Genomic DNA, 18727 nt, shown 5'->3' on the forward strand with positions numbered 1-18727 from the left:
TGTGTAGCACCTAAATGGTTTGATAAACTTCCTGACGGCAGTTTTGAAGTATTTGAGGGGAGCAGTTTTCAAAATTGTATATCTTTTGGGGAGATTCCATTATATAGGACCTTCAATGTCCATTTAAATCGGAATCAGTCCCTAATGAAACGGGTTTCGTAAAATTCTTTAAAAAAAATGATAAATTGCTGCTAAACTTTTAACCCTTCTAACATCCTAGTAAAATAAAATAATATTTGAAAAATGATGCATTTGTAAAGTAGACATATGGAAATGTTATTTATTAATTACTTTGTACAGTATGACTAACAAAATCTGACTAGTGTCACTTTTTTTGTGGTAATAACTCTAGATCGCTTCATGACACATTGTACTTTATGTTAGTGGTAAATTTACGTAGATTTTTTTTGCGTTTATTTGTTAAAATATTTTGGCAAAATTTTGAAAATGTGGCAAATTTTTTATTTTTTTATCCTTAAACCAGTAAGTTATGCTGTAAAAATAATTTATAAATAACATTTCTCATATGTCTACTTTACCTCTGCATCATTCTTGAAACATAATTATTTTTCGTTAGGAAGTTAGTAGGGTTAAAAGTCAGCAATTTCTAATTTTTCTAACAACATTTACAAAACCATTTTTTTAAAGACCACATCACGTTTGAAGTGACTTTGAGGGGTCTATATGACAACAAATACCCCAAGTGACACCATTTTAAAAACTGCACCCCTCAAAGTGCTTAAAACGACATTCAAAAAGTGTATTAACCTTTTTAGGTGCTTCACAGGAACTTAAGCATAGTGGAAGGAAAAAATGAACGTGTAAAATTTTCACACTGTTCATTTAGCCCCAAATGTTGCATTTTTTTACAAGGATAACAGGAGAAAATTAATCAAACAATTTTTTTTGTGAAATTTCCCCTGAGTGTGCTGAGACCCATATGTGGGGGAAAACTACTGTTTGGTTACAAGGATTGGCTCGAAAGGAAAGGAGCACCACAAAATTGTCTGGAATAGATAATGGACACCATGTCGCGTTTGCAGAGGCCTTGTTGTGCCTAAACAGTGGAAACCTCCTCACAAGTGACCCCATTTTGAAAACTACAACCCTCAGGTAATTTTGTCTAGAGGTTTGGTGAGCATCTTGAAGCCACAGATGCTTCACAGAATTTTATAATGTTGAGCTATGAAAATAAAAAAATTAAAATTTTCACACAAAAGTGTTCTTGTAGCCCCAAATTTAGCAATTTCACAAGGGTAACAGGACAAAATGGACCATACAATTTGTTGTGCATTTTCTCCTGAGCATACTGATACCCCATATGTGTTGAAAAACTACATGCAGGGCTCCAAAAAGGAAGGAGTGACGTTTTGGAGTGCATACTTTGATGGAATGGTCTGTGGGTGCCATGTCACATTTGCTGAGCTTTGATGTGCCTAAAAAGTGGAAATCCCATACAAGTGAGCCCATTTTTGAAACTACACACCTCAAGGAATTTATCTAGGGGCATAATTATAATATTAATGACTTTGGTTTTCCTGGTGTCTGAATTTATAATGTGATGGTAATTTAGATTATAAAAAAGTGTTGTTTTAATAGGGTAAAACCTAATTTTATCAATTTATGGATGTGTAGTACACTTTGAAGCATTCCTTAATGCACAGGGCAGGTTTTACAGTGGTAAATTGTGTCCTTTCATATTCCCTTTAGGAGCTTACTCTGTACCTTTACTGTGTTCTTTCCTTCCTCATGGTTTACGGAACCTCACTGGGAAAATGTTGCCCTGGTACAATTTGGGCATCTATACAATGTGCACAGCCAGCTTTTGGTGCCATACTTTTGCTTTTTGCCTTGCACTCTATGGTTTCTGGACCTGATCTGAGAGATCTACACCCCCATTAACTTATTATAAATCAGGATACAATCTGGCTTTGGGACTTCTGTTGTGGTACCTCAGATAGTGACAGGGGAACTTAGAGCTGCCATGGCCACAGTAACATGACTGTGTGTAACAGCAAATTTGGGATAAGGTGAAAGATGATGATGATACACAGTTGTTGCTGTGTCTTGTTGTTAAGTCACAAGGTCAGGAGGACCAGGGTGTGATGGTGGAAAACAAGGTGGTGGATGACAAACTCACCAGTCCAACCTGGGAAGCTGGCATGCAGAGTGAGGCCAGCAACACTGAGGGGAGAGATCATCAGCACCTAAACAAACAGATATAGGCAGTGTGGTGACCAGAGGGACAAGGCGGGAAACTGTTCCGCAGAGCACCGACACTCGTGTATTTTTCTGTCAAGAGTTAGGTGTTCCCAGTTTGGGACTTTTTTTAAAGAGAGTTCTGAGACTAACAAAATGGCAATTTGCAACCTGTGCCATGCCAAGATCAGCATGGGCATGAACACAAAGAACCTAACCACCACCAGCATGATCAGGCATATGACATCTAAGCACCGATCCAGTGGCCAAATGCCTGGGTCGACAATTGGTGCCAGCGGGTGACACCACTGCCTCTTCCCCTGTGCTAAGTGATTCAAAATTCCCTATCCTAAGCACTGGCATAAATTCCCTCTGCCCTGCACCTATCCTTGCACATTCTGACTTACCAACATCAGGCACTTACAAATCTTTGTTCCAGTACAGCATTCAGCTGTCACTACCTCAGGCCTTGGAATGAAAAAAAATGTTCCCACCCACAGTCCAAAATGCTAAATGGGCACACTTCCAGGCTGCTTGCCGTAGAAATGTTGCAATTTAGGCTGGTAGACTCGAAGGATTTCCACTGAATCATAATGACAGGGGTCTCTCAGTATTCGGTCCTCAGCCACCACTTTTTCTTCTGGTGTGGCATCCCTGCCTTGTACCAGTGCATTTCCAAGAACATCACTTGTGCCCTTCCCAGTGCACTTACTGACAATGTCCACTTAACAACTGACACGTGGACAAGTGATTGTGGCCAGGGACACTACATTTCCCTGAAGACACACTGGGGGAACATTGTGGAATCTGCGGCCGAGTCACACCCTGGCACAGCGCATGTGCTTTCAACGCTGAGGATTGCTGGCCCTACTTCTATCAGGGTTTCCTCCACCTCCTACACCAGTTTCTGAACCCTCTTCTGCTCCTTCTCATTCTCCATCTCCAATGTGCTATCTCAGAGCATGTCGTGCACATCAGCCAGAAGCTGGAAGCTCTGCAGCACTGCTTCAGCGAAGTGGCAACAGGCTGTGCTGATGCTAATTTGTGTAGGAGACAAACCGCACACTGTGCAGAGTTACTTAAAGGAATAACAGACCAGACAGATCTGTGTTTTTACCACTGAATCTCCAACCAGGCCTGGTCATGTGTGATAATGGGTGTAACCTGGTGGTGGCTGTGAAGCTTGGCAATCTCACACACGTACTATGCTTGGCACATGTGCTCAACTTGGTAGTTCAGCGGTTTTGGAAAAAATACCCATATTTACTAGAGCTCCTGGGCAAGGTACGCTGAGTCTGCAACCATTTCCGCAAGTCATCTACAGCTTCCACCACTCTGGCAGTGCTGCAGCAGCGCATGAAAGTGCCCTGTCACCGACTGGTGTGCGATGTCTCCACGTGCTGAAACTCCACACTGCACATGCCCATTGGTATTCTGGTCAGCTTCTCCACATAACAACTGAAGAGTGGGTATGGATATCTGACATTTGTGCAGTTCTCCAAGACTTTGTGGTCTGGTGAATGATGCTGCGCTCTCAGCAGGCTCATTCACCAGTGGTTTTCAGCCGGGACAGTTGCATCTTGGCACCGTCCTGCTTTAAAACTATCTAGCCCCCAGACTTGGATTACAGTGTGGGACACAATGACGGATAGGTATGGTATATTGTTGGTTTATTATTTTATTTTTATCACAGGAGATTGAGGGCGTCGGAAATTAGGAGTTACAGCAAGTATGGTTTAATTTAGAACATTAAAGGTGTCTGTGTAACTTTTTCAAATCAAAGACTTTATTCTGGCTGTGTCTTTATTTAACATTACAACTATAGGATTAGTAATGGATAGGTGTTTTATAGATTCTTCTCCATTACTAAGCCATGGGCTTGATGTCACCTGAAAGGTGACATCAACCCCACAAATATTACCCCACTTGCCACCGCTACAGGACAAGTGGGAAGAGCTGGGCAAAGCGCCAGAAAAGGTGCATTTAATAGATGCACCTTTTCTGGGCAGCTGCTGGATGCTGTTTTTAGGCTGGGGAGGCCTAAATAGCCCCTTACCAGTCTGAGAATAGCAGCTCCCAGCTGTGAGCTTTAGCAAGGCTGGTTGTCAAAAATAGGGGGGAACCCATGCCGGTTTTTAAAATTATTTTTTTAAATAATTAAAAAAACAGCGTGGGGACCTCTCTATTCTTGATAACCCACCTTGCAGAAGCTGACAGCTGGGGGTTGCAGCCCCCAGCTGTGAGTTTTGTCTGGTTGGTTCAATAAAATAGGGGGGAACCCATATCGGGTTTTTCATTCATTTATTTCTGAACGATCGCAGCCAGTGGTTGTCGTGGAAGGATTAAGGCAAATCTGTCACACTTTTGAGCTTTTCAAGATAAAAAATAAGGGCATACAGGTTGCATACAGCTGATATTAGTCATATTTATATGTTTCCTTGATGATGCCTTGTTTAGTAAAAATCATCTTTTATAGCTTCGATCTTCCAGGCTATGGGGCGTAGGCTGCCCGGAAGACTGCATCGATCTTCATTATACAAGATTTCTCCTCCCCTTATCTTCAGACATCCCTTTGATGTCATGTGTATGACTGTAAATCCGGCGCCTGTGCATTCTACCTGCTGTTGCTCCTCTGATTTGTTCCACCCTTCTGTGGGCACTGTTTTCAATTTTGATGTGCGCAGGTGCCAGAGAGAACAACAGCAGGCAGAGTGCGTTTGGGCGAGATTTCCAACCGCACACATGACAACAAAGGGATGTTTGAGGAAAAGGGGAGGAAAAATCTTGTATAATTAAGACCGGAGGCACACTTTTCTTCCAGCTGTGACAAAGACCGTTGTGTCGAAACGCGTCGCTCACTTCACATGTGCTATGGTGTTGCCCCAGGAGTTACTTCCATTTTAATATGTTGGATTAAAGTTTATACATTTTATTAAGAAGCTGGAACAAATTTTTTTCTACTTTTCTTCCAGACAGCCTACGCCCCATGGCCTGGAAGATCGAAGCTATAAAAGATGATCTTTACTAAACAAGGCATCATCAAGGAGGCATACAGGTATGACTAATTTCAGCTGTGTGCAACTTGCACGCTCATATTAACAAGTCAAAAAGCTCAAAAGGGTGACAGATTCCTTTTAAGGATATAAAAATTGAAAGTTTGAAAATTGCTAATTTTTCGCTAAAATTTTAACAAATAAATGCAAGACATATCAATGTAAATTTATCACTAACATAAAGTACAATGTGTCACAAAAAATATATCAGAATCACTGGGAAATGTTGACTCTTTCCAGAGTTATTACCATATAAAGTAATACTCTTCAGATTTAAAAAAGATGGCTTAGTTATTAAGGTCAAAATTGGCTCGGTCACTAATGGGTTAATTGGAAGGATGCAGAGGGTGTTATGGAAGGTATGGAACATCACTTGCCTCAGTCATAGAGTCATGTAGATCGAAAAACAAGGCTATCCAGATTCCAAATGAAATTAGAGATTTATTGCAATATCATCAGCAAAATATCTGTGTAGAAAAGTGGGTCACGGCAGTACAGTTTTACCTTTGACTGTGACACTGTCAGTTTGCGTCAGTGTTCTGCAAAGAATGGTATGTTTGACCATAAATGACTAAGAATAGTATTTGGACCCATTTTTAATTAAGAAAAAAAAACACGAAAAGTCTGTCCGTGTACTGTTACTAAATGGGCTGATGGTTACTACTGAGTTATTACCCGTTTTTATGGTGAGAGCACTCGGACATTACTAAGGTTGTATTTGTGTTAAAGAGCTTTGATACAGTCCTAGGAGACCTCATAGTGTTACACACGGTTTCTAATGGAAATTGAAGACTTTGCAGTAATTCAATTGACGTTGAACTAATTTGCTACAAATCAAAATTTCACATTTTTTTTCTAACCCGGCAAAATTCTAATTTCGGTTTATCTTTAGTTGATGTGTCTTCAGTGCAGGAACAAGATAATTACAGTTATGTGGTCATGCAGTAGGGGTTTTGTAGATTCCATTATAGTTTTTCTTTAACCCCTTAAAGCCATGGCCAAATTTCAATATGATTAAAGATGCAAAGAAATGTGTTGCCTCAGAAAGTAGGAGCTGAGCGCATCTGCTGTTTCATTTGTATGCTCACTTATTATAAGTGACTTATGATTCAATTTCCCCCCTGGCCAGGGGCTGTGGTATGCGCAGGCCATGAACTGAAGCAGCTCCGAATAGTGGGACACAGACATTACACAGTATATAGCAGGGGCACATTTATAAGATTATCTCAGCACAGGAACATTTTAGATATATTAGTAAAACGTACTTTATTCATGGGACAATCCCTTTAATGGCTGTGTTTCAATCTACATGTGAAAATGAAGATCTCCTGTATGGCAGAATTGGTTATGGTTACTCATACACCTTACTATAATCCTTGAAGAATGGATGCTATTTTTGCTGTCAATTCCTAATGTGATTTACATTTTTTTTGCTCATTCACATTGCATTTTATTATTTGATATAAATAAACTATTAACACTTCTATTTTTTAAAGCATTCTTACCTTGCAGCCTTTTGTTTTCCAAAACTGCATAAAACTTTTGCACAGTACTGTCTATCTGATAGTGAATGTTTTTGCAGTTAACCACTGAATTGAAATGCAGTCTACTGCACTTGTCTACACTGTTAAAACAAAAAAAGGTATATATACGTGAGCCTGGGGGGCATGGTTCCAGATTCGGCACCGGGCCTCCAGCCTGTCATCCCATGTTCAACTGTATCGGCATTCTGGATGTCGATATAGTTGAAAGCAATGATGAAAGAGGGAGTGTCCTTCCCCCATCAATCTTCCTTGGCATCTGATGTCTAAGCACAGCGGGTGCGATGACGTCGCAGCATAGCGCCCACTGCACTGAGATGTGCGGCACTTAAGAATGCTTGCTGTGGGGAAATGAGGAGGAGAGGTGAGTATTGTATTTTATTTTTTGGTTTAAATCAGTGAGAACATTGTGGTGGCCAGAAAGCAATATGGAGGACTATGGTGTGCATGATATTGTAAGGAAAACTATTGGGGAGTGCATTATACTATATGGAAGACTATGCTGTGTGCATTATACTATATGGAGGACTGTGGGGAGAGAGTGTATTAAACTATATGGAGGACTGTGGGGAGTGCATTATAGTATATAAAGGACTGTGGAGTGCATTATACTATATGGAGGACTATGGGGAGTATATTATACTACATGGAATACTATGCAGAGTGCATTATACTATATGGAGGAATATGGGGAGAGTGCATTATACTATGTGAAGGACTATAAGATGCATTATACTATATGTAAAGCTATGTGTTTTTTTTATATAATATTTGGAGGGTTATGTGGGTGCCTTTATACTGTATGCAAGCAATTATACAGTGTGAAGGCTATATTATATGTATTATAATGTGTGGAGGGCTCTGTGGGGGCCAATATACAGTGTGGAGAGTTGTGAGGCCATTATACTGTACGTAATCCCATGATATTGCATGGAGGGCTTTCTGGGGTCACAGTTGTGGGAACATACTGTGTTGGGGTCAGAATACTTTTACAGAAGAGTTGAGGGGTGAGGTACAGTAGGGACATCATACTGTGTGTGTGGATGGTACTGTGGAGGAATCCACTGTGGGTGTATTTTACAGTGTGTTGTGGGGCACTTTTGTTGATATCATACTTTATGAGTGCAATGAAATGGGAATCTGGGGTTCCAGTAGGAGGAAAATTACTGTAAATGCTGCAAAGTTGAGATATGCTCTTCAGTGACCCCACCAAATATTTATTTATTTTCTTTTGGGATGGAGTGTGAGGGGGCCAAATTAGAACTTCTGTTATGGGCCCCCATGATTTCTATGTATGCTCTTGGATATATACCAGCACAATGAAAGTCAAAAGGACACAAAAATGGATATACCCTTATATTAAAGTGCAGCAAACACTTACCTGTAAGTACAGATATTCAAAGGCAACTGGATCCTCCTGCAGGAGGTCTAAAGGATCTTTGGGTACAAAACAAACTCTGAAGAGACATCTATAGTCATGAGATTCTCTCTTCTGCACCACCTAAAAAGCACATATAGCATTACTATATTCAATAATCTATATTTCCCCTGTAACTTTACTTTTGTATTTTAAGAGTTAGAATCTTATGTGTTATCAGGATTTCTAAGAATGGCAAGAATGGCAACAAATGAGGGCCATTACATTGCAGTATGGGTTGTGGCAGCATTTATCACAGACTACAAGTCACATATAAATCTGCTTTGCTATGACTCATTCACTTGAGTATACGCTTATTAACCCCTTTCTGATATCAGATGTAATAATCTGTCCATGTGCCCTCGACCATTTTGACCAGGGACGGATTATTACATCATTTTGATCGCCCACGCAAACGGGTGGTGTGCGGGCAATCGCCACCGGGTTTCAGCTGACTAACTGCCAGGAGTGGTCATGCACCGCTCCTGGCACTTTAACCCCCGAAATGGAATGAGATTGCAGCATTCCAGGAGCTAGCAGAGGGCTGACAGCCCACATGCCTTTGGATCGGAGACCCCGCATATTTGGTATCACAATGTCTGCAATGACCTGACCTATAAAACTGTCCCACTAGTTAACCCCTTTAAAGAAAAAAACCCATAAAGAAAAAAATAAAAAACAAGGCAAAAAACAATGCTTTATCATCATACCGCTGAACAAAAAGTAGAATAAAGCGCGATAAAAAAGACAGATTTAAAACGATATCAATGAGGTATCGCTGTAATCGTACTGACCTGAAGAATAAAACTGCCAAATCAATTTTACCACTCACGGAATGGCATAACCCCCCCCCCCCCCCCCCAAAGAAAAAATTCCTGAATTGCTGCATTTTGTTCATTCTGTTTCCCAAAAATTGGAATATAAAGCAATAGAAAAATGTCATTTTCCTGAAAAGGGTAACAATGAAAATGTCAACTCGTCCCACAAAAAACAAGCCCTCACATGACCATGAGCCAAAATATGGAAAAACTATAACTCTCAAAATATGGTGATGCAAAAACTATTTTTTTGCAATAAAAAGCATCTTTTAGTGTGTGACAGCAGCCAAACATAAAAACCCAATATAAATCTGGTATCGCTGTAATTGTACCGACTGTAAGAATAAAGTTGCCTAATCACTTATATCGCACGAAGAACGGCGTAAAAAATAAAGCCACTTCTTCACATACTGTTGATTTTTTCATTCTGTCTCCCAAAGATCGCAGTAAGGCTCGAAGCACATTTATAACCCCAAAAGAATATTCATCAAACATAAATACGTATTATAAATAAATACTTTATTTGGACATAAAGGACATGATATAACAAAATTTACCATAAAAAACTAGAGACTTTATTAAAGCATATAAAAAAATATTAAAAATAATAATAATATTAAATAAAAAACCTAAAATAAATTTACATTGTATGTGCAGGGCAGGGCATGTCAAACTGATTGGTAATCAAAATAATTAAATAAATATCAAATAACTAGTGGTAATCTATACACCATAAAATAAAATTATTTAGAAAATAATATTTATCTATACATATAATGTCACACAAATTGTATAAAAAATGCCTGTGCATATAAATATTTCATGATCAGATATATATTAGTGCAAAATATTATGACTAATTAATCAAAAAATGAATGATATAGTCAATAGTAAACCAAGGTGCTTGAGCTTACAAATATTTCATAACCAAATAATTCATATAAAATATATATATTAGTGCAAAATATTTTAATTAATCAATATAAACTCATTTGAAAAAAAACAATAGTGCAAACCTAATTAATGTGACATCAGTGTTTTAAGATTAAACATATTATTAAGGTGTAATAACATCGGTAGCCAATGGATAGTGCAAAAAAACCCCACAATACCGACAAGTATTAACACGCCACTGCCCCCGCACACACCCCTCCAATGCACGTTTCGCTACAGCTTCGTCAGGGAGCGATGCACATTTATCCTGCGCTCTGCGCTGAGCGCTTACACCTGAGTTTTGGTGTAAATCTCTGAAATACGTGTTCAGACGGAACCTCTGGCAGAAGATTCCCTATAATGACGCAGATGGAGGCACTGTGGACGCCGTCTGTGTCTGTCTTTTTAGCATTGCATAAAAGTGTTGTCGTCCACAGTTTTGTGCACTTCTGAAACCAAAGACACCGCTGAACAGAGGCCAGAGTCCAGAGTAACTCTACTGCCTCATTATAGGTAATCCCTCAGGGGTTTCATTTGATTCACGTCACTCAGAGATTTAGATGGAAACCCCGATGTAAGTGATCAGCATAGAGCGCCGGATAAATGTGATCCCAAATGTTATGTAAAATGTTCCCAATAAAAGCTTCAACTCAATTAAAAAAAAAACTAAAGTCCCCACTCAGGTCCATTATCTGTTAACGGAAATATAGGGGGCTTCCACGTTACTAGTAGTACAAAGGCTCTGGAAAAGCGAAATGGCTCCTCACCCTTCAAAAGAAATTCAGCAAATTCTCCGCTCTCAAATGCAAATGCCCCCTCTCCCTTCTGAGCCCCTCAATGTACCTAAACCACATATTGCGTCCACGTTTGGCATTTCTGAAGCGATGAGAGCCGGCCTAACTTACAGGTGCATGCCTCCAGAAGCTTGGGCTGGTCATAATGCACTGGTCGCTAAAGCGTACTGGTCACTACAGCGATTTGCAATTTTCACTCTGCAACATTAATTGCTACTTGTTTCTATTAGGGGGTCTGCATATGGAGTCCGCAAATTGTTGTAGGAAAATCTGCGCTCCAGGAGGCAAATAGCGCTCCATTCCTCCCGAGTCTCTCCGTACGGCTAAGTAGTACTGTACACCCCCATATGGGGTATTGCCACGTTCAGTTGAAATTGTGGGACACATTTTGGTGCTATTTTTACCCACTTCTTTTGTGAAAATGTAAAATCTGTGGCTAAAACAAAATTTTGGGGGTAAAAATGTAGTTATATTTTCTTTACTGCCCAATGATATAAAATTCTGTGACCCACCTATAGTGTAAATATGATCACTGCACCCCTAGATGAATTCATTGAGAGGGGTAGTTTGTAAAATGGGGTCACTTATGGGGGGTTCTGCTGTTCTGGCACCACATGGGCTCTCCCAGTGGGTTATGGCACCTGCCTGCCATAACAGTAAAAATCTGGCGATCATTGCCCTCTTAGCTTTGCTCTGTGCCTGAAAAATATTTCCCAATTACATGTAGGGATTGGTGCACTCAGGAAAAAAGAACCTCAGTTTGCTGTAAAAAAATCCTTTTTGCTCTTAGAAAACTTAAAGCAACATTTTAGTGGTAAAATGTAATTTATTCTTTCTTCACCGCTCAATGGTATAAAATTATGTGAGGCACATACGGTGACAATATGATCACTGCACCCCTAGATGAATTGATTAAGGAGGGTAGTTTGTAAAATGAGTTCACATACAGGGGGTTTCTGCTGTTCTGGCACCCTCTAACCATTCCAGCAAAATCTGAACTCCAATATGGCGCCTCATCCCTTCTGAGCTTTGCACTGTGCCTCAAAAGTAGTATTCCCTACATATGGGGGTATCAGTGTACTCAGGAGAAATTGCACAACAAACTGTATGGTGCAATTTCTCCTGGTCTCTCATGGAAATGCAAAATTTGGGGCCAAAATAACATTTTTGTGGGGAAAATATGATTTTTGTATTTTCACGGTGCAACTTTATAAACTTCTGTGAAGCACCTGGGGGTTCAACAGGGGCTCTTCAACAAACTTTGGTGTCCATTGTTTCCTGTTACCCTTGTCAAGATAAAAAAAATTGGATCTGAAGTTAATTTTTTGTGGAAAAAAGTTCAATGTTCATTTTTTTTTTCCACATTCCAAAAATTCCTGTGAAGCTCCTGCAGGGTTAATAAACCCCTCAAAAAGACTTAAAATGTGATGTGGTTCCTAAAAAATGGTTTTGTAAATTCACTGGTAAAATCACTGGTCAAACTTTTAACCCTTATAACTTCCTAACAAAAAAGAATTGTGTTCCAAAATTGGGCTGATGTAAAGTAGACATGTGGGAAATGTTACATATTAAGTATTTTGTGTGACATATCTCTGTGATTTAAGGGTATGAAAATTCAAAATTAAAAAATTGCAAAATTTTGTTAATTTTCACCAAATTTCCATTTTTTTCACAAATAAGCGTAATTCATATCAAAGAAATTTTACCACTATCATGAAGTGCAATATATCATGAAAAAACAATAGAAAAACAGAAAAACTTTTCAGCTCACACAGTAGAAACCTTCGTCTGTAGTCCACATAATATCCATGCAAGGAAAAACATCTCTGTCTGACGTTGAAACTTGTGCACATGGAAAGAAAAATCCAGCTCCAGGAATAAAAAGTACAGTATCAAAAATGTATTTAAAGATATTTAAATTTGGAAAACTGCTGGCAATCGATAAATTACATCATTTGCATGGAAGCTACCATATAGTCGCTGGACGCGTTTTGAGCACACACAGAGCTCTTAGACTTCAGCATGAGACTAAACAAACAAACCCAATATATGACCACTAAAAACAGGTGAAAATAATTCAGCTAATTACTTTGGGTCGATACCATGCCGACTCTGCGGGAGGGAGAGAACCAAAGCAAAGCTGTGATAATAGCAAGGCATGTAAAATGTTAAAAAAAAAAAAAAAAAAAAAAGGAAAATAAATGACTGAACATGAAATATGGAATAAACACAAAAAACACAATTGTGAGTTAATAATGCAACATGGCTTCTTTTCTGAGATTCAACCCTGATGGAACACGCGTATTTAGCAAATAGACCCAGAATGCTTCTCTGTCACGTAGTTTTTTCTCTCTCTGTCTCCCCCCCTGATGTCTCGGTATAGCTGTTCAATTGCAAAGACTCTTAAATAAGTTGTTTGTCTGTTATGTATTCTGATAAAGTGATTAGAAATATTAGAAACGGGTCTGACTGATGGTTGCAATATGTCATAAAGATGTTCACGAAAACGATCTTTTAATCTTCTTATAGTGGATCCGACAGAAAAAAGTTTGCAATCTGTGCACTCAATGATATAAATTAAGTAATTTGTATTGCAATTCAAAAAACTCTTAATAGAAAAATTCTTCGGATTTTCAGAACAGGAGAAATTAGAGTTTTTTTAGTATAGTAAGGGTGTAACCCGCATTTAAAAAACCCTTTGGTAGATAACCACCCCGATGGATTTCTGGCATTTATAGAATCTAAATAGCTGGGGGATAAAGCATTACCCAAAGTGGGAGCATGTCTTGATACTATTTTTATACCATCCTGGAGAATTGTATCCATAATATGGTCGTACCTTAATATATTGAGATTTTGTATGAACAATATTAGAAACAGATTTAAAGAAAGTACTATAGGTTAATACCAAAACTGGTTAATCACTGGAATTTTTATTAGTGATATTTTGTTTTTCAGAAATGGCATTAATATTAATAAGGTCCGATCTGTGTTTGGTGTCAGCAATATCAAAAGCACGTTTAATGCTTTCAGTTTTCCAAATTTTAGTATCTTTAAATAAATTTTTGATACTTTTTATTCCTGGAGCTGGATTTTTCTTTCCATGTGCACATGAAAAAACAATCCCAGAATCACCAGCGAAAGCATGTTGCCCAGGGTCCAACCTCTTTTTGCCACAAACCTACAACCCTGAGATATGATTTTTCTAAATGTGTTATCTTGATTGATGATGACTGGAAGATTTTTTTGGATAATATTTTTAACTTGATTATATTGTAAGCTGTAAGATGTGGAATAAGTAATAGATGCCTCATTAGTTACATTTGATGCAATATTTTTCTTATCAGATAGGAGTTGATTTCTTGTTTTGTTTTTCCTTTTTGTAAATGCACCCTGAATCAGGATTAGTCAGGATGCTCAGACTGTTCACGTCCATATGGGCAGAAGCATCCCTTGTTAGGGCAGGAGCAACTGCAGAGGGCACGACACAGCAGAGTGAGAGATGCTTCTACCTGTACGGACGTGACACGGAGAACAGTCTGAACTTCATTTGGGTGAGATCCACAATGTTTCTTCCTTTTTCATTCACTTTACTGCACTGTGACACTTTACTCATTTAGTCGTAGCATCACTAATCAGATACGTTAGTTAGCATTCTTACGAAAGGATAGGAATGATTTTTTGGGGTTTGTGGTATCTTGATAGTAGATGTTAGGTTTGGATTTGGGTTCTTGCTGCTCTGCTGAATTTTTAAGCCAGGATTTAATTAAAAGTTAATTTTTAATAGTATCCCCTAGGCTGGATGTGTTTATAATACTGAGGAAGTGCCCTGTAAAAGACAGAAACAAGGGCCTTTATTGCTTAACACTCTTCCATGAAGGCCATATTTCTGCAGGTGTCTATGAAAAGTACATTGTATCACACCTCCAGAGTCTTCTAAATCTTTCTCTCCTGCAATCGCACAAGCAGCTCCCACTGAAATTTAGCTTGGTCTTCCAGACCTTATCTTGACCTCCACTATTCCTGTTAACTGCCATTTCTAAATTACATTTCAAACTGAGGAGAGGGCAACTTGAAAACGCTTTTCCATCTTTTTATAGTCTACTCCTGCTGTGTGGGTCTCCACTATTTTAATTTTCAGAGTGCTAGGTAGTGACTTAGAAGAAACCATGGCTGCTGTTTTTTAGCACAAGGTTAGAGGAGGCTGGGTTTTTATAAAGCTGAGAAATTTGCATCACCTGGCCTTTCCTAATGATGAGAGTGAACAAGCAATAACCTAACAGGCTAATTAAGGTCTGAACTCTTGGTCACAGTTATCTGAGCACACAAATCTCCAAGGGTGATCATACTTTTGCACAGGTCCATTTTCCTTTTTGTCATTTTTTAAATTGGAGGTGTGCTGTTCATGACACTCATCATTTCAGGAACACAGTTCAAACACAAATTCAATCAAGTATCACCCATAACATAGAATTCATGTCATTCACAATCTATATCCCTACAAGGAATTTTACATAAAGTAAAGCTGAGAGACACAGAAAAAAATGTGACAGACACATATTACATTATTACAGGTTCTTTTAAAAATGTACAACACTCACCTGTTCTATAAGTTCATCTTCATGGAGTAGGTAATGCTTTGAGATGCTATATTGTTCCTCAAGTGCTAGTGCAAAGTGCTCAATAACATTGATTGATAGCTTTTCTTTAAGGGTCATAAGGATGTCCTGGAATGATCAAACATTTTACACAACTATTGCACCATTGTGCACCATTTTAAATGGGTTTTGCAGTTTCAGAAAACCTCTGTCCCCAGGCGCGGTTTGTTTAAAAGAAAAAAACAAACTGTGCTTAACTCACCTCCCTGGATCCAGCGTTGAGTTTCCATTGTTGCTCTTGATACATGTTATCATCTACAGTGCTGACGTCATATCGGCAGCGTGGCAACCAGTCTGTGAGCTCATCGGCTCTGTGTTGCTCGTGCTTCCTACATGTGCAAAGTTGCAGAGCTCATAGATTGGTTGCAGCACTGCTGACTAGTGTTGAGCATTCCGATACTGCAAGTATCGGGTATCGGCCGATATTTGCTGTATCGGAATTCCGATACCGAGATCCGATACTTTTGTGGTATCGGGTATCGGGTATCGAAACAACATTAATGTAATAATGTGTAAAAGAGAGAATTAAAATAAAAAATATTGCTATACTCACCTCTCCGACGCAGCCCGGACCTCAGCGAGGGAACCGGCAGCGTTGTTTGTTTAAAATTCGCGCGTTTACTTGGTTACGTGAAGTCCCGGCTTGTGATTGGTCGCGGCGGCCATGTTGCCGGGACGCGGACCAATCACAGCAAGCCGTGACGTAATTTCAGGTCCTTGCAGGATTTTAAAATTACGTTCCGGCGTTGTGATTGGGCGCGTCGTGGTCACATGGGCGACGTAACCAATCACAAGCCGGGACGTCACGGGAGGCTGGACACGCGCACATTTTAAAATGCGCGCGTGTCCAGCCTCCCGGCTTGTGATTGGTTGACCGCGATGCAACCAATCACAAGCCGGGACGTCACGGGAGGCTGGACAAGCGCGCATTTTAAAATGCGCGCGTCCAGCCTCCCGGCTTGTGATTGGTTGACCGCGATGCAACCAATCACAAGCCGGGACGTCACGGGAGGCTGGACAAGCGCGCATTTTAAAATGCGCGCGTCCAGCCTCCCGGCTTGTGATTGGTTGACCGCGATGCAACCAATCACAAGCCGGGACGTCACGGGAGGCTGGACAAGCGCGCATTTTAAAATGCGCGCGTCCAGCCTCCCGGCTTGTGATTGGTTGACCGCGATGCAACCAATCACAAGCCGGGACGTCACGGGAGGCTGGACAAGCGCGCATTTTAAAATGCGCGCGTCCAGCCTCCCGGCTTGTGATTGGTTGACCGCGATGCAACCAATCACAAGCCGTGACGTCACGGGAGGCTGGACAAGCGTGCATTTTAAAATACGCGCGTGTCCAGCCTCCCGTGACGTCACGGCTTGTGATTGGTTGCGTCGCCCATGTGACTGCGGCGCAACCAATCACAACGCCGGGACGTAATTTTAAAATCCTGCAGGACCTGAAATTACGTCACGGCTTGCTGTGATTGGTCCGCGTCCCGGCAACATGGCCGCCGCGACCAATCACAAGCCGGGACTTCACGTAACCAAGTAAGCGCGCGAATTTTGCCGCTTCCCTCGGTAAGGTGCAGGCTGCGTCGGAGAGGTGAGTATAGCAATATTTTTTATTTTAATTCTTTCTTTTACACATTAATATGGTTCCCAGGGCCTGAAGGAGAGTTTCCTCTCCTTCAGACCCTGGGAACCATCAGGAATACCGTCCGATACTTGAGTCCCATTGACTTGTATTGGTATCGGGTATCGGTATCGGATTGGATCCGATACTTTGCCGGTATCGGCCGATACTTTCCGATACCGATACTTTCAAGTATCGGACGGTATCGCTCAACACTACTGCTGACATGATGTCAGCGCTGCAGACAATAACAGACGCTGAGAGCAGAGGTGGAGAGTCTTCACTGGATCCGGGAAAGGTGAGTACAACACATTTTTTTTTTATTTTAAAACAAATGTCCGCCTGGCAACAGGGGTTTTATAAAATGGGAAAAAAAAACACTTTAAGGCTTCAGTAATAATAGCTGCAACTTTTACTTTTATACCAACTGCCCTCCCAGTTTACATTAATTTCTACAATTGCTCCTTTGTATCACTCATACATTTGTTTGACAGGGCTTCACTTACATATTTTAAAACATATAGTTCTGACAAAAAAAAACAAAACAATGTTTTTGGCAAGCTATGGACAATCTGTTTCATTGTGGGTATCTATGAAATTAAAAAAATATAAAGGTTCATGTTTTTCTTAATATTTAGATAAACTGTTAAGCCCCATAGGCCGGACACAGATCTACCTCCAGAGCTTATTTTAAATAAAAGGCGGAGTTACTGGTGTGAGACATGTAATCATTGACACTTAGCTCTCATAATCCCACTGAGGTCTGCAGTGAGATCAGAACTAACATGGTACAGCAGACCTAACCCGGTACAGCAGAGCTAAGACAATACACTGGAAGTGAACTTTGTCCCATTACAAATACATTTACAGTTGTCCTCTTACTTTTATGCCATGATTAAGAATGCTTTCTTGCATCCAAAACTAGTTGTTTTTTTCCACTTGGATTATGAAGTTTTAATTATATCAATAAAAGCATTATTTTAACCCTTTGGACATGGAACAATCTTTATGGATTACCCAGTTGGATGTCTTGTCAAAGATCAGTCTGTGCACCAAGGGTCATTGCTGCTATATGGAGTAGGTGAGCCGGTTGCCATTTTTCTTTTGATGCCCTCTCATAGTACTGTATACTCTGCTATACTGCCCTTCCTCCACACTTGCTACCCATGAGAAGGAAGCTGAAGCATTATAAGAGAACATGTATAGCTGCAAATGTTTTGTAATGAGACAAACATCACTTCAGCTGTACTGTGTTAGCTCTGCAGTACTGTTACCTTTGCTGTGCTGTGTTAGCTTTGCTGCACTGTGATAGCTTTGTTGTACGGTGTTAGCTCAGTTGTGCTGTTTTACTTGCTGTTCTGTGTTAGCTCCACTGTGCTTTGTTAGCGTTGCTGCACTGTGTTAGCTTTGTTGTACTGTGTTAGCTCAGTTGTGCTGTTTTACTTGCTGTTCTGTGTTAGCTCCACTGTGCTTTGTTAGCGTTGCTGCACTGTGTCAGCTTTGTTGTACTGTGTTAGCTCAGTGCAGAGCTGTGTGTGATTATGAGAGCAAAGTGTCAGTCATTACATGTTTTACACTGGTAAAGCTCCCATTTCCTTGTATTTAAAATAAGTTCTGGAGGCAGATCTCAGGGAGATCTCTGCCCGTCCTAGAGATCTTAACTGCTATTTACACAATAAGAAAAATGTGGA

At 40.1% G+C, this 18727-nt stretch overlaps 1 protein-coding gene across 2 annotated transcripts in view; it reads right to left on the minus strand.

The window, feature by feature from the left end:
• The window catches only part of FRMPD1 (FERM and PDZ domain containing 1), a 290187-nt gene that overhangs the window by 23887 nt on the left and 247573 nt on the right, over nt 1-18727 (minus strand). For both annotated transcript variants that reach the window (XM_077251419.1, XM_077251428.1), the window contains exons 8-9: nt 15357-15482; nt 8175-8294 (exon numbers count right to left, since the gene is read on the minus strand). In XM_077251419.1, coding sequence (XP_077107534.1) covers nt 8175-8294; nt 15357-15482 — 246 coding nt within the window. The remainder of the gene's footprint in view (nt 1-8174; nt 8295-15356; nt 15483-18727) is intronic.

The sequence above is a fragment of the Ranitomeya variabilis genome, chromosome 1 (genome assembly GCF_051348905.1).
Source record: "Ranitomeya variabilis isolate aRanVar5 chromosome 1, aRanVar5.hap1, whole genome shotgun sequence".
In the NCBI taxonomy this organism is placed as follows: Eukaryota; Metazoa; Chordata; class Amphibia; order Anura; family Dendrobatidae; genus Ranitomeya; species Ranitomeya variabilis.